Source organism: Paroedura picta, chromosome 1 (genome assembly GCF_049243985.1).
Source record: "Paroedura picta isolate Pp20150507F chromosome 1, Ppicta_v3.0, whole genome shotgun sequence".
NCBI lineage: Eukaryota > Metazoa > Chordata > Lepidosauria > Squamata > Gekkonidae > Paroedura > Paroedura picta.
The window spans coordinates 95,257,772-95,274,656 of record NC_135369.1 but is presented as its reverse complement, the minus strand read 5'-3'; the positions used below and the strand labels follow the sequence as shown (position 1 = coordinate 95,274,656).

At 44.6% G+C, this 16,885-nt stretch overlaps 1 protein-coding gene across 2 annotated transcripts in view; it reads left to right on the top strand.

The window, feature by feature from the left end:
• Positions 1–15,475, top strand: part of TULP4 (TUB like protein 4) — a 138,966-nt gene extending 123,491 nt beyond the window's left edge. For both annotated transcript variants that reach the window (XM_077348658.1, XM_077348668.1), the window contains exons 11-15: positions 3,242–3,386; positions 7,171–7,264; positions 8,661–8,804; positions 9,187–11,807; positions 14,423–15,475. In XM_077348658.1, the coding sequence (XP_077204773.1) occupies positions 3,242–3,386; positions 7,171–7,264; positions 8,661–8,804; positions 9,187–11,807; positions 14,423–14,539 (3,121 nt within the window). In that variant the 3' untranslated portion in view covers positions 14,540–15,475. The remainder of the gene's footprint in view (positions 1–3,241; positions 3,387–7,170; positions 7,265–8,660; positions 8,805–9,186; positions 11,808–14,422) is intronic.
• The last annotated feature ends 1,410 nt before the right edge of the window (positions 15,476–16,885 follow it).

The following is a 16,885-nucleotide window of genomic DNA, read 5'->3' as shown; positions in this document are numbered from 1 at the left end:
TTTCTTTTGAACAATTATGAGAGTTGATGCTGAAAGTTGAGCTGAACAAGGTTCCAGTATATCCTTGTTTCAATTGTATTTCATCAGCAGTAAAAGCCTACTGTTGTTGTTGTTAGGTGTGAAGTCGTGTCCGATCCATTGCGACCCTAGGACAATGATCCTCCAGGCCTTCCTGTCCTCTACCATTCCCTGGAGTCCATTTAAATTTGCACCTACTGCTTCAGTGACTCCATCCAGCCACCTCATTCTCTGTCGTCCCCTTCTTTTGCCCTCAATCGCTCCTAGCATTAGGCTCTTCTCCAGGGAGTCCTTCCTTCTCATGAGGTGGCCAAAGTATTTGAGTTTCATCTTCAGGATCTGGCCTTCTAAGGAGCAGGCAGGACTGATCTCTTCTAGGACTGACTGGTTTGTTCGCCTTGCAGTCCAAGGGACTCGCAAGAGTCTTTTCCAGCACCAGAGTTCAAAAGCCTCAATTCTTTGACGCTTCGCCCTCCTTATGGTCCAACTTTCGCAGCCATAGATTGCAACTGGGAAGACCATAGCCTTGACTAAACGCACTTTCGTTGGCAGGGTGATATCTGTGCTTTTTAGGATGCTGTCTAGATTTGCCATAGCTTTCCTCCCCAGGAGCAAGCGTCTTTTAATTTCTTTGCTGCAGTCCCCATCCGCAGTGATCTTGGAGCCCAGGAAAATAAAATCTATCACTATCTCCATTTCTTCCCCATCTATTTGCCAGGAATTGAGAGGGCCGGATGACATTATCTTTGTTTTCTTGATGTTGAGTTTCAAGCCAACTTTTGCACTCTCCTCCTTTACCTGCATCAACAGGCTCTTTAGTTCCTCTTCACTTTCTGCCATTAGAGTGGTATCATCTGCATATCTGTGGTTGTTGATATTTCTCCCTGCAGTCTTGATCCCATTTTGTGACTCCTCTAATCCCGCCTTTCATGATGTGCTCCGCATACAAGTTAATTAGGCAAGGCGACAGTATACAGCCATGCCAAACTCCTTTCTCAATTTTGAACTAATCAGTGATTCCATGTTCGGTTCTCACTGTTGCTTCTTGACCTGCATATAGGTTTCTCAAGAGACAAATAAGGTGCTCTGGTATTCCTATCTCTTTAAGAACTTGCCACAATTTGTTGTGCTCCACACAATCAAAGCCTTTAGTCAATGAAGCAGAAGTAGATGTTCTTCTGGAACTCCCTAGCTTTCTCCATGATCCAGCGTATGTTGGCAATTTGATCTCTAGTTCCTTTGCCTCTTCAAAATGCTGCTTGTACTTCTGGAAGTTCTCGGTCCACATATTGCTGGAGCCTAGCTTGTAGCATTCTGAGCATAACTTTGCTAGCATGAGAAATCAGTGCAATGGTGCGGTAGTTTTAACATTCTTTGGCATTGCCCTTCTTTGGGATTGGAATGTAAACTGACCTTTTCCAATCCTGTGGCCATTGCTGAGTTTTCCAAATTTGCTGGCATATTGAGGGTAGTACTTTTATGGCTTCGTCTTTTAAGATTTTGAATAGTTCAACTGGAATGCTGTCACCACCACTAGCTTTATTGCTGCTCAGACTTCCTATGGCCCATTTGACTTCACATTCCAGGATGTCTGGCTCCAGGTCAGTAACTACCCCATCGTGATTATCAGGGATGTTAAGCGCGCTCTTGTATAGTTCCTCTGTATAATTTTGCCACTTTTTAAAAATCTCTTCTGCTTCTGTGAGATCCCTACCATTTTGGTCCCTTATCATACCCATCTTTGCATGAAACGTTCTCTTCATATCTCCAATTTTCTTGAAAAGATATCTGGTCCTCCCCATTCTATTGTTTTCTTCTATTTGTTTGCACTGTTCATTTAAGAAGGCATTCTTTTTCTAGCTTTTCTCTGGAATTCTGCATTCAGTTGGGTGTATCTTTCTCTTTCTTCCTTGCCTTTCACTTCCCTTCTCTCCTTAACTATTTGTAAAGCTTCTTCAGACAGCCATTTTAATTTCTTGCATTCCTTTTTCTTTGGGATGGTTTTAGTTGCTACCTCTTGTACAATGTTGTGAACCTCCGTCCATAGTTCTTCAGGCACTCTGTCTATCAGATCTAATTCCTTAAATCTATTTGTCACCTCTACTGTATATTCGTTGGGGATATGATTTAGTTCATACCTGAGTGGCCTAGTGCTTCTCCCTACTTTCTTCAATTTAAGCCTAAATTTTGCAACAAGAAGCTGATGATCTGAACCACAATCAGCTCCTGGTCTTGTTTTCACTGACTGTATAGAACTTTGGCTGCAGAGCACATAGTCAATCTGATTTCTGTGTTGACCGTCTGGTGATGTCCATGTGTAGAGTCGTCTCTCGGGTTGTTGGAAAAGAGTGTTTGCTATGATCATTGTATTCTCTTGACAAAATTCTACCAGCCTGTGCCCTGCTTCATTTTGTACTCCAAGGCCAAACTTGCCTGTTATCCCGGTTATCTTTGGGCTTCCTACTTTAGCATTCCAATCCCCCATGATCATTTTTTGGCGTTGCTTCTAGAAGGTGTTGTAGGGCTTCATAGCCTATACAGCATAGAAAACAGCTCTAAGAAGGAACCAAGCTCAAAGTGGCTGTTATAGCTTGTCTTGCTTGAGCGATCAGATTGAGATACTGCAGCCTGTAGTGCATCTGGCCTCTAGATCGTTCAGTCGTTCCAGACTCTTTGACTAGTTTCCCTCTCATCAGTTAAGGAAAATATAGATCTAACTTTTTTATAGTAGTGGAACTACTTTGAAAGCTCCCTCACTACTTATAGTTCAAAAGTATCCTTCCTTTTGAAGGTCAGATTTGCAGTCCCAGTTCTGCAGTTTGGAAGCAGAAACCAAATGTCCACGGTACTCACTGGCTGTATTATTTAACATCACCAAAAAATTTCCTCCTTATTCACAGTTTTGTATTTTTAATTACTTTTAAAAATGTATAGGAAAAACTGATAACCCGTGGATGTTCATCTGGTGAAAAATACATTTAAAAAGCAGAGATCCTTTCAGAAACATCAGGGATAGACGTATTTCAGTCACAAAGCCAATCCACCTGAACAATGCCATTTGAGCTCTCATTTTGTACTCCTGGTCTTTACCCTTCGCTAAATTTGAACCATATAAAACAGATGTTTTACTATTTTTCTCACCATCTGCCCAATTATCTGTATAGGGAAATGGACAATGCTCTTTGTGCTTGCCTAATCATTGTAATCTTTGTTTTCAATACAGAATTAATATAGAAGCTCGCAAATCTCCCAAGTTGTCACGAGCTGCTCAGGAGATATCAAGATCTCCCAGGTTACCGATAAGGAAGCCTTCCATAGGTTCACCAAGTTTAACTCGTAGAGAGTTTCCTTTAGAAGATATTACTCAGGTACTTGATTGCTATCAGATTACTTACCAGCTTCAGTTTATAAAATGCCTCTTATAGAGATAGAACAGAAGACATTTCAGTTGTGGTGGATATGCGGAGCAACAGAAAAGAGGTTTTGTTGGGGACAAATCTATAAATCAGTTCAGTACTACAATTTAGGAAGGTATTTTCTATAAAGATGAAGATAATTAATAGGTAAATGTTTGAAAAGAGCTGAGCATGGCCAATTCATGGGCCATGTGCTGATTTATTCCTTGAATCATCTTTATGAGAGCCAGCTTGGCGAAATGTTTTAAGAACTGCAGCTTGTAATCTGGTGAGCCTGGTTTAATGCTCCGCTCCTTCACATGCAGCCAGCTGAGTGACCTTGGGCTCGCCACAGCACTGATAAAGCTGTTCTGGCTGAGAATTATATCAGGGCTCTCTCAGCCTCATCTACTTCACAGGGTGCCTGTTGTGGGGAGAGTAAAGAAGGCAATTGTAAGCCACTTTGAGAATCCTGGTAGAGAAAAGCAGCATATAAAAACCAATTTTTCCTTTTCTTTTTTATCTGGTCCCTAATAGAATGATCTCGTTTTAATCAAAGTACATTAAAAAAATGCTCACATTAGTTTAAATACAATTCTAGAATTAAAGCCTGTTGTAGCTGATACAACGGGCACTAGCAGGGGGGAGGGGCAAAATAGCAAAGAGAGAGGGAGATAGAAAGGAAGAGAGTGATTAGGATAGAAAGAGGCACTCAGTATCTTTGAGGTCCTGGAGCTGCTGCAGGTGGACAGGAGCCTCTGAGCTTGTGCAGAGGGCCTGGGGAGAGGCAGGGTACCAGGTGGGGGAGCTCTTGGGGATTTGAGGCTTGGAACCTGGTGAGGGGAAGGGATTCAGTGGGGGGGGGATTCCATACAGTCTCTCTCCCCTTCGAAACAGCCGCTTTCTCCAGCGGAACTGCTCTCTGTGACCTGCAGAGGAGCTATAATTCCAGGGGATCCCAAGGCCTCACCTGCAGGTTGGCATCCCAAGAGAGGAGCCCTGTTCCCCAGTGGGAACTGCTCTCTGTGGCCTGCAGAGGAGCTGTGATACTAGGGGATCCCCAGACCCACCTGGAGGCTGGCATCCCGAGAAAGCAGCCCTTTTATCCAGGGTGAACTCATCTCTATGGTCTTGAGATGAGTTGTAATTCCAGGGGATCCCCAGGGCCCACCTGGGGGCTAGCATCCCGAGAAAGCAGCCATATTCTCCAGGCAAAACCAGACAAAAGGATTACAACAAATGTTATGGTTGGGGGTCACCACATCATGAGGAACTGTATTAAAAGGATGTGGCATTAGGAAGGTTGGGAACCACTGCTCTAGATTATAATGATTAGCTCTGCAGGCAAAAATGGCTACTTTGAAAGCTGGACGCTGAGGCATTGTACCATTTTGAAGTCCCACCTCCAAACCTCCAGGAATATTTCCAACCCACGGGTAGCCAACCTCCTGGAATTCCAGCTCATTTGCAGAGTATAAAGATCAGCTCCCCAGGCAGAAAGGGCTGCACAGGCATAACTCACATCCAACAACTTTCCTCACTTTGCCTCAGACCGCTGATGAGTGTTCTCCCTCCCCCCTCCCTTCAGGCCTGCTGTGAAGGAGCCTCTGGCAGCCTGACTGAGGAGAGGAAGGCATTTCTGAGAGCAAGGGGGCATGGAGGGAGGGAGCGCACTCAACAGCCACCTGTTAGCTCCGTCAGCAGTTTGAGGCAAAGTGAGCAGAGTTGTTGGAAGTGACAGTTAGGGGCAGGAGACACAGCCTAATTGGGCAGGAGATGCAGCCTGATTGGGCTGCTTGGGGGCGAGTGCCAGTGGGGCTGGGCCAATCTGGATGCACGCAGGACCTGGACAGGGATGGACAGGGCCTGGACAGGACCCGGACAGTCTCCGCCCAGGGCTTTTCACAAATATATAATAGAGTAAAGTGTTAAAGATATTTTAGGGCATTTTGGCCAGAAAGAGGACTGTTCCCAGTCTGCTTCTGAAGGCATTTACAGGAAGCGTGTTACTTCCTTAAGCCTCTCCCAGTCAATAATATAGTGCTAAGTGACAACAAATTTATTATAAAACTTGAGCAGGAGGTCTGATAATGTCAGAACATTCTTTCTGAAGAACAGAGTTCTTCCTGTGGATACAGAACTGGGCCAACCCTGATAAGAGCAAAGGCTGGTGCAATGTTTCCTTTCAGCTTTCAAAATCAATGCATAAAAACATGGAATGTGTTTTAACTGAATGTAGACATCATTGGTTGCTGAGACTGAGAGCTGATGGGACATTCGTGTAGTGTTTACAATGCAGGTCTGTACACCCCATCATTTTCAGTATTGTATTATGTTAACAATTCTGGTAATTTGAATTATTATAGTATGGCTGAAACTGATGACATTTATTAGAAAATAAAAACTGCACCCAGGTGAGCAGTGGCAAAAACTGGACACTGTCAGGCTTCTGTTGATTTATCGATAAACAGACTCGCTGTTGAAGGGAAAGCTCTTTACTGAAGAAAGTGACAATCAAAGAGCAAGGTTCTCCCTTGCTAGAACTAACAGGCAAACACACAAGCATAATTTTTATATTTTCCCTGAGACTCCTCACCCTCAAATGAAATTAAAGGTAAAGGTAAAGGTATCCCCTGTGCAAGCACCGAGTCATGTCTGACCCTTGGGGTGACGCCCTCTAGCGTTTTCATGGCAGACTCAATACGGGGTGGTTTGCCAGTGCCTTCCCCAGTCATTACCGTTTACCCCCCAGCAAGCTGGGTACTCATTTTACCGACCTCGGAAGGATGGAAGGCTGAGTCAACCTTGAGCCGGCTGCTGGGATTGAACTCCCAACCTCATGGGCAAAGCTTTCAGGCGGCTGCCTTACCACTCTGCGCCACAAGAGGCTCTCAAATGAAATTAGGCATGCTGAAAAAAACACCAGGCATAAAAGTTTCAAGCAATCCTAATCTATGTATGTACGAGGTCAGAGCAATAAAAAATGCTCTGGAAAAAAGAGGCCCCACTCCCCTTGGGCCTCTGGTCTGTAGAAACATGCTGGGCAGTGAAAACATACTAATATGTCGGGGTAGGGAAGGGACCATGAGAACAGGTAACTAAGAGATATATGAATATGGCACAACTCAAGGCAAGACTATGAGAATTGGTAACATGTGAATAGGGTCTTGACAGACACCCAAGGTGGTCCTGATGCTAGAAAATGTACAAGAGTTTCTAAGCTAGGTCTGTAAGCATAAGTGAAACAATAGGTGGACACCCACTGACCTGGCTGAACGCACACACATCTTTCTTAAGTTTCTCTGTCAGTCGCTCTCTATTTCTTAACAATTCAGAAGATACCCTGCCAAACTAATGCTCAGTTGGCAGTTAATACCCATTAGTTTTATGTCAAGTAAGATGTTTTTATACAGGCCAGCACTTGCAGTCCCAACAGGATTCTGCAAAAAGGTGGTATTAGCCAAAGACGTTAAGCCATAGTGTTATGAGTGATGAGTTTGGTTATGAGTTTGAGCTGCAAACTAGGAAGTTGCTGTCAGATCTCAACAGCTGCTGTGAACTCACTGTGGGGACCTAGGGCAAGCCGCTTTTTCTCAGCAGTGTCACCTTCTTCAGTGTACAAATAATAGTGCTGACCAACCTTATGATGTGGATTCCTAAAATCATATATTTGAGGCTCTTTGAACACTATAAAATGGTATAAAGCTATATAAATGGCTATTATTTATTTTGTCTTCCTGTTTTCCTTTGTTTATAGCACAATTATCTTGCTCAGGTCACATCAAACATCTGGGGAACCAAATTCAAAATTGTGGGGTTGGCTGCTTTCCTGCCAACAAATCTTGGCGCAGGTAAAAATTAAATGTAAAGATTCTCTTCATTTTAGGACTTTCCTGACCAGAAACAAGCATGCAAACTTTTTCAGCAGAAAGAAAAACCTAAACTCTTTATTTGATTATGGTATGGAACAATAAATCAAAAACTCTGCAGTTTAAAATGAAAGTTTCTAGTCCACATGATTGCCTGGAAAGTTTGCACTGGCAAGATCTACTGAAGATGTAGCGCTCTACCCTATCCATCACCTGACTCCTATTCATTTATTTATCATATATGGCAACCTGACTCATATTGACATTTCTTGGTGGTAAAGGAGATCCTAGGACCTTGATTTATATGGTTAAGTCCCTCCTATTATTTTGTCTGATAAGCTGTCTTGTGAATTCTTTTCAAAGTTTCATTCAAATTAACGTAAATGTTTTCAGAGTATGGTGTATCAGACTGTTAACAGGATTGCTTCAGCTCATCAGTAGTACAATCAGCTCCTGATAGCTTCCCCATTTATAGAGGCCTTTTGATTTCAGTAGAGTCTGCCATTGATTATACACTCATTTTAAACACAATGGTTTGGGATCACCTGAGCATGACATGTCCCCCTCCCCCCTCTCATGGAGACCAGATATACTCCCAAAAAATGCTGTCCTCCAGGAACATAATCTCAGCAGGGCATTCTGGGCTGCCACAAGAAGACATTGATTATACACTCATTTTAAACACAATGGTTTGGGATCACCTGAGCATGACATGTCCCCCTCCCCCCTCTCATGGAGACCAGATATACTCCCAAAAAATGCTGTCCTCCAGGAACATAATCTCAGCAGGGCATTCTGGGCTGCCACAAGAAGACATAAGTGACACAGTTGTGTTCCACAGAAAGAAATCCTTGTGCCTTTAGAATAACTCCAGTGGATCCAATCCTGTAGTCCTTTCATAGAGACAGTCAAATGTTGTATTATTTATTGTTTGTGATGAAGTGTGAAGTGAACAGTTGTGGGATATAAATTTATTAAATAAATACAGTTCCTAGGCAGTCTCCCATCCAAGCAGCTTCCAGGGCCAGACTCACTTAGCTTCATCAGTTGTGCAGCTTCATGTGTCATAACAATTTCCTAATAGATTCAATCCACACAATGTATTTTTCTCTGGAGGACAATCTGCTGTGTTTGAAACAAAACCAAACAAATTTTGAAGAAAACACCTTGGTTGATTTGTTTGCACATGCAATAGAATACTCATTTGTGCCTGAGTATTACATGTATTCCTTCAAACACTGTGCATTACTTTCTGCAGGGCAGTCAATGTAGGAGGTGGGGGGTGTCATTTTAAAAACAGGTCTAATTGGTTGGTTCCTTTGGTTGGATCTGCATAATAAATATTGTTTCTCTTCCCTTTCTACAATCTTTTCTGCAGTTATCTATAAAACTAGCTTGCTGCATCTCCAACCCAGGCAGATGACTATATATCTTCCAGAAGTACGGAAGATTTCTATGGACTATATAAATCTGCCTGTTTTCAACCCCAATGTTTTCAGTGAAGATGAAGATGATCTTCCAGGTGAGGTTTAACTATTTATAGGCCTCTGGGTTCTGAGAATGCTAACCAGGTTTTCTCTTAAGTCTGGATCTAAAACCATGGGAATAAGAGAACAAAAAAGATATGATGTGGAGGTAGGATTTATTCGTGGTCAGGGGTGAGCAAAGACTTTGCTGGCTCCTAATTTGCCAATCACGTGTATCAGGAGGTCAGAGTTTTGTGTTCACCCATACACAGAACAAGATCAAAGTCTAAATAAATAATATTAGTATAAATAGTGGGTCAATATATTTCCAGAATACCTTAAAATGTATTTTGTATGCCACAGAGAAGGAAAAAATGAAGCTAGTAAATCTTCTGTGCTTGAAAACTATAATCCTGTGTATTTTTGTACTTATTATAGTGACTGGAGCATCTGGAGTTCCTGAGAACAACCCTCCTTGCACCGTAAACATCCCGATTGCTCCTATTCACAGTTCTGCACAAGCAATGTCACCAACTCAAAGCATAGGGTTGGTTCAGTCTTTGTTGGCCAATCAGAATGTGCAGTTGGATGTCCTTGCCAATCAGACCACAGCAGTGGCAGCAGCAGAGCATGCAACAGATAATGCAGTCCATTATCCAATTCCAAGCAGATACTCCAACCCAGGCCAAGTCATCTTTGGAGGAGTAGAAATGGGGCGTATCATCCAGGCACCCCCACAGTTATCCCTGCCGCCTCAGGGTACCATCCAGATGGCCCTAGTGGATCACAGAGATGGGGAAAGGGAACATGAGCACCTCCAGAAAGCAAAAACGTTACGTCCAGTTCCACAGGTGTCTGAAGGAGAAGCTGCCATCTTTAGCACTGCTCAAGAAATTCAGATGAACAAAATGAACCCACCCCCACCATACCCTGGAACCATACCTGCAGCTCCCACCACAGCACCTCCTCCTCCTCCTATACCCCCACAGCCTCCCATAGACCTCTGTTTGAAAAAGGGAGATTTTCCTCTTTATTCAACAGGGCATTATCAACCCCCCCTTGGCTATGAGAGAATAACCACTTTTGATAGCAGCGGGAATGTCGAAGAAGTGTGCCGACCCCGGACACGAATACTGTGTGCTCAGAACTCATATACCCTGCAAGGGCCTGGTAGTTCAGCCACTTTACGGATAACTTCATCAGAGAAGAAGATTCAGCAGCCTTGCACCAGCGCTACCCTGAACAGGCTCACAGTGCCACGCTACTCCATCCCAACAGGGGATCCTCCACCTTATCCAGAAATTGCAGCCCAGCTAGCTCAAGGCCGCAGCCTCACGCAGAGGCTGGACAACAGCATCATCCATGCTACTCTGCGGAGGAACAGCAGAGAGGCAGCACTGAAGATGGCTCAACTGGTTGACAACCAAAGAGCCACTCTGCAGCTCCCACCAAAACTGAAGAGCAGTGTTGTGGCGGCCCAGTACCAGCAGCGGGTGCCAACGGCACTCTACACCTGCAGTCAGTGCAGCAACAACAGCAGTGTTGGCGGCGGTGGCAGCAATACAAATCCTGGAAGTGGGAATATCAGTAGTACCAACACTAACAGCAGCGCCTCCACCCTCAGCAGCTTGAGGCCAGACCTAACAACGGGAAGCAGCGTTCAACATAGCTCTGTCATTGCGCACTCAGTCAGCACTTCGCCTCTGGCCTCTCAGTCCTCTTATAGCTTGCTGAGCCCACCTGACAACTCTCGTGAACGGACAGATTATGTAAACTCTGCCTTCATGGAGGATGAGACTCTTTCTCAGCACTGCGCGGTAGAGAAATCAATACGCCACATCCCTATCGCCATGGCAGAGCCCGGCATTGGAGTAAAAAGACCACCTCCCTACCAATGGGAACCTGTGATGTCTGAGGAAATATGGATTCCTCAGGAAAGGACAGCTCAGAGTACTTTGCCTAACCCTGTTAAGCCTGCCCCTCTAGTCATTAGCCAAACTCAACACCTGGATATATCACGAATGCCATTTGTTTCACCCAAGTCGCCAACCAGCCCCACTGCCACTTTCCAAATGAGTTATGGGGTTGGGGCATCCTATGCGGGGAGTTACAGTGTTCCTCCTCCACCTCCTCCTCTCCAGGGAATGCAGGTCCCCTGTTCTCCCAAAGAAGTTCTGGCCCCACCCCAAATTGCACAACAGGAGCCAACAGTTGTGCTTCAACCAGGTTATCCTTCTAATCTGACTTATTGCTCCTTGCCCCCCATGTACCCTGGAAATAGCACTTGCTCGAGTTTACAGCTGCCACCGATGGCCTTGCATCCATGGAATTCCTACAGCACATGCCCACCTGCTGCACAGAGTACCCAAGGCACTCTGCCCCCCAAGTCACTATTGGTGGTGGAGAAGCCTGTGATGTCCCCACCACCCACAGAGACTCAAGGTCATATGGGTACAGATGTAATGGTGGAGACCACAGACAACTTCCAAGAAGTACTTTCCCTGACAGAAAGCCCAGTTCCTCAGCGAACAGACAAATTTGGGAAGAAGAATCGAAAGCGCTTAGATAGCCGAGCAGATGAAGGAAACATGCAGGCTATCACAGAGGGTAAAGTAAAAAAGGAGGCAAGGACGACACTGACTGACTTCAACACATTGATATCAAGCCCTAGACTGGGCAGGGAGAAGAAGAAAGTAAAAAGTCAGAAGGACCAGCTGAAGTCAAAAAAATTGAACAAGATGAACGAGTTTCAGGACAGCTCAGAGAGTGAGCCTGAGCTATTTATTAGTGGGGATGAACTGATGAACCAGAGCCAGGGCAGTAAAAAGGGGTGGAAAACTAAAAGGAATTTGAGGACAGCCAGTGAATTGGATGAATTTAAGTGCCGGAAAGCAAATGAAAAGGAGGATGGACGGCTAGGAAACCAGGGCTTTGTGTATGTGATGGCCAATAAGCAGCCCTTGTGGAATGAGGCAACTCAAGTCTATCAGCTGGACTTTGGAGGGCGAGTGACTCAAGAATCTGCAAAAAACTTTCAGATTGAGCTGGAAGGAAGACAGGTAGGACAACAAGTAGGAGATCCAAGACTCCTTGTGTTGGAGGTGTGGGAACTATTCCCATTTATCTCTCATGAGGGTCTAAAACAGTTTTCTATGACTTTGTTAACTGTTTTCCTATATGTAATCATACAGAGGAATCTTTATCTGCCCTCCTCTCTCATATGCAAAACCTCCCACAGCTCCAGTTCATTAGAACAGATGATCATGTTTACCCTGATTAAAAATACTCCTTCAGAATTCATGCTTAATCAAGGTTCTTCAAGGAGGCTTAGAAATGCTGCCTGGTTCTTATTCACAAGGGTTAGCAAAGGTCACATATGACAAACTAAGATGAGGAGGAGGGAGGGAAAACAGACGGGATCTGGAGAGGCTAGAGGTAGTCGGATAATGCATGCAATCTTACAACCTGATCTGTAACTCCACCATCCTAATATTGCTAAGTTGGCAACAGCTTTTAGACATGTTATTTCTTTAATGATGATATGTATAGCATTCGTTTACCTTCTTCTATGTGTCACCTGCTGAATTATTGAGTGCAGTATATGTAGTGGTTCCTCATATGAAACAATAAAAGAGGGAACAAACCTGTGTACACAAGCTAGGAACCTAAAAGGTTGAGCAGCAGCAGAATATGTATTAAATATTAAAATGCAAATATTTATTTCAATTCATGTGCACATGTGAAGCTTAAAGACACCAACATATATCAAGCACTATTGCACAAATCCAAAACATTTTGGCACATGGATAAATTACAAGAAACAGATAACCAAATGCGTTTCAACCCCTCTTGGGGTCTTCTTCAGTGGTCTAATATTTAAATGCACTCATGTGATGTAATAATCAGGACTATAAGGTGGTAAAAAAGATGAATGGAGAGGCTCCCACACTAATGTATCCAAATATATCTCATTGAGCCCCACAATTAGAATATTCTGTAAAATGCCACCCTTATAGAAGTCCTCTCTGAGCCTGAGTGTATTCTCGTGTGTCTCATGGAATGTTGTGACACACAAGAATACACATTCATATTGTTTCATATTCATATTGCAAAATTTAGCCAGCTGCCTGTCCTAGGACAACAAAATGCAAACAGTGTAACTGGTGAGTGCTGGCTAGCATCATACCAGGATCTCAAAGAAAGGGTTGTAGCTGGTTTGTTAACTATGGTTTGTATTAATGATGGTTTTCTACGTTGTATGAATTCACAAATCATGTTTTATGGTTAATAACGTTAACCCTTCTGGATGCCTGGCTACAAAAATAAAATCATAAGGAGGCGGAAAAATAGCAGACAAACGGGAGGTCATGTGCAAACCAGAATGTATTAGTTCCTGCGGGCTAAGCAAAGCAACCATGGTTGGAACAAGCCACAGCATCTTTAAACGTCCCGCGGCACAGGGCGCCGCGTACTAAATAAAACAGTAAGGGCTGGTGGGGAGGAGTTAGGGCGGGACCCATCCGGGATAAAAACTCAGAGGGCCCAATCAGGAGCTGTGAAGCTGCTCCTGATTGGGCCCTCCGAATGTCCATCCAGGGCCAAGCCGCCTCGCGCGGCTCCCCATTGCCGGCTTGGCCCGGCCTCGCCTGGCTGCCAGAGGACTCCCCGCGCCGAAGGACAAGCACCCTTACCACTCTGTGAGTCCTCATGGCCGCCTCCCCTCGCCCTAGGGAAAGGTCTTTGACGCAGCATCCCTGCTCCTTTCCCGCCCCCCAAAAATGCTACATGCACACACACACACACACAGCCCTTAGGGACTACTCTCCCTCGCCCCCAAGGCCTCTTTCCGTGTACCTGCCACTCCATCCGCTACACAAACATACATACACACACACACTCCCACCCACTCATCGAGCAATCAACCCCCCCTTGCCCTACAGACCCCTCCCCGCCACGCCACCAGACACCGACCAACACATTACCCATCCCGCGCCGCAACCGTCCTCGCCCTTCCCATCCTCACCCCAACCCTCCCTTTACCCTTCCGATCGCTGATCACCACTTACCCCACGCCTCCTTACCTTTCCCTTCTCCTCTCCTGTGCTGCCCCTTCCCGAACATCCCTCCGACGCTGTGGCTAGGCCGTGCAGCCCCAGCCATGGCCCTAGAATGAGCCAGGCATGCGCGGATTCTCGCGCATCCCTGGTTCCACTGCCCAGCTCCCTGCCCCAGGACTGCCCCACCCCCCTCCACCACGCATGTGTGCCCTGCCGCGCATCCGTTTCCCCTCTCCCAGTCGCCCGCGCCGCACCCCCGGCAAGCTGCAGGACTCGCTGCGCCGCCACAGCAGGTATGGATCCCCCCTGCAAACCCCAAGCGCCCGTACGCGCACACCTGCCCGCCGCTGGACCGACCCGTCCCCACCCAGCGCACTCCACCCACCCCTCCCTAGTGCCGCCAGCCCCCCTCCCCGACCCTCTACTCCCTTGCCCATTTTTACAAATGGGCTTTATTTCTAGTATCATAATAACAGTGAATGCAGCCTAATTTGTAGTATGAGCAGGAGTCTTAGAATTCACATAGGCCATTTTTCATTTAAGTTCTGTTTTTCTTACTTATCATTTATCTTTAACCTCTTTTTCTCTTACTCTCCTCCCGCCATCTTGTCCTTCAGGTCATGCAATTTGGGAGGATTGACGGAAATGCTTACATTTTGGACTTTCAATATCCATTTTCAGCGGTGCAGGCCTTTGCAGTAGCTCTGGCTAATGTGACTCAGCGCCTGAAATGAAAACAGTGGACTAGAGAGAGGAAGAAACTAAAATCCTTCTCTTAAAGGCCAACCTAGGAAGTGCTGGGGAGGCCTGTTAGAGCTGCGCAAAGGATCCAGGGAGCGAAGAAGGAACTGCAGCTGGAACAGCCTCTGCATGCCCAAAGAAGGGCATCAACTTTAAACATTGTTGGGGGTGGGATAGGGGCTCTTTGGTTTGAGAATTCTTTTCTTTAAATCAACATTGTGCTGGTTTTTCAGAGCAAGCAAAGGATGAGAGCTATTCCGTGTTATGTTGGGAAATGTGGCTTTTGGCTTGTTGTGATGGTTCTGTGTTTGCCGCAAAAATAGCTAATGTAAGCTGATAGGGGGATTTTAAAAGACTGACCTTCTTTTACTTCCTTTTTTTCCCTTTTATAGACTGCCTTATAACATGCTGTTCTTTTTAAAGCAGGGATCGTAACTATTTTTCCTGGACCACTTTGTACTATTACATCAACAATAGCAGCAAAAAAAGAACAAAAATGCTAAAGTATACTTGAAGACACACATTTCTTCTCTGTTAGCACTGTAGGCACCATGGAGATTTTTTTCAGAGGTCCATACCTAATTTCTAAAATATTGTTCAGAATTAAATTTAAATGGTTACTTTTTGAGTGGTTTGCAAATAACACTGTGTTTAAGAGGTTAAGTTTGTTTCTCTCTCCCCCCCCCCTTCTTGACAATGACCTTGGTTATGCCTGTTCCACATAGAGAAAAATGCCAGAGGAGACAGAAACAATGAGGTGTTCAGATATACACTTATTGACTTAAAATATTTGTACTGATTTGAGTACAGATTTGTGGTGTACATAGATGTGACCTGGTGTGGTGCTTTTGCAAGAGGTACATTTGCTGCTCCTCACTAAATGATGTTTACAGCTGTATAAATAAAAATGTACCCACTGAGCATTTCAAGGATATGTGATTAGTCTGAGTTTCATAACCCAAAAATACTAACTGGGAAGGATGCGAGCATCAGCTGGACTGTGTTCACAGGCAGGCCACAGGGAGCAGGACTGGATCCAAGTTTGTGGATAGAGTCAGAGGCCAGCGTTACTGGGAACAGTTTGCTTGAAGGGTAGAGTTTGGGCTTGTGAGTGACTGCTCCCAGGTAGGAAGAAAAGAGACAGACATTTCAAAGTGTGGCTGACAGTATTTGAAACCACACTTGCTACTTTTTGAAACAGTTGTTTTCAGATCAGAAAATGTGCATTGAAAGCACCTCTGTCACAGTCAGCTGTCTTTCTTTATTGTTCCCTGGATTGAGTCATGGTTGAAATCATCTTTAGGGGCTGGATACAGAGAGAGGAGAGGGCAAGAGGCAAATACAGAAGGAAATGCAGGAAGCCAAACAGACTAGTTGTTGCCCAGGCTGGACCTGGAAATACTTATAGCCAACCTAAGTTAGGGAGGTTCTGTTGGCTGCTGAGAGCGAAGCCATGCTGGAATTCATCTCTTCATCCCTCCATCCTTCCATCCAACTACAGATGACTCTTTACCATTGGTATCCATTCCAGAGGATTCTCAATCCATGTTCAGTTGATATTCTGCTGGTTAAAGAAAGGAAAAATATAATTGGAAAACATCCCCTCTCCTGAATCAAAGCACATCTTGTCTGGCTATAAAGTGGAGTGGGCAGTATTCCAAAAATTGGATTGAAAGCCAACATTTGAAATAAATTATAATGGTTTCTCTCATTAACTTTATACAGCGAGACTGTTTCTAGCTGATAAACTCTCCATTATATGCCAAAGGCAACAACAGGGATTTCAAGAGACCCTGTTTTGTTCATGTACTTTGCTCTATTTTCCATTTTTTCCAGCTGGAAATGACATGGCCAGTAAGTGTGTGCAAACCAAAATGCATTTCATCAAAAGCAATTTTCACACCAGAAAGCAAAGTTTACCTACAATGTTCCTTGGAAATGGAAACATATATAAAGGTGTAATAAAGAGTGAACCACGGAGGCACTGATGCTCTGTCCCAAACCACTGGAAATCTAACTTGTTTTATCTTACTCCATCCTGCTTTAAGCTCCTGAAATTTCATCAGACATACCCTCCAAAAAACTTATCTTCATACTTCGAAAGAGAGGAAACTTGATTTTTTGTAAAAATGAGAAGAAAACTCTGAAAGCCAGGACTGTCAGAATGCTGAATTCTGTGCCCAGTACAAATGCTGTCCTTGAATAGCTTGATCATGGAATCACATCACACAAACACCCTGGAACTATATAACATATTCATAATCCCACTCCACTGGGGACTCTGCAGCTATAGTGAACTGCTTCTGGGATTCTTGGGAAAAGGCATAATAGGGGCGGGA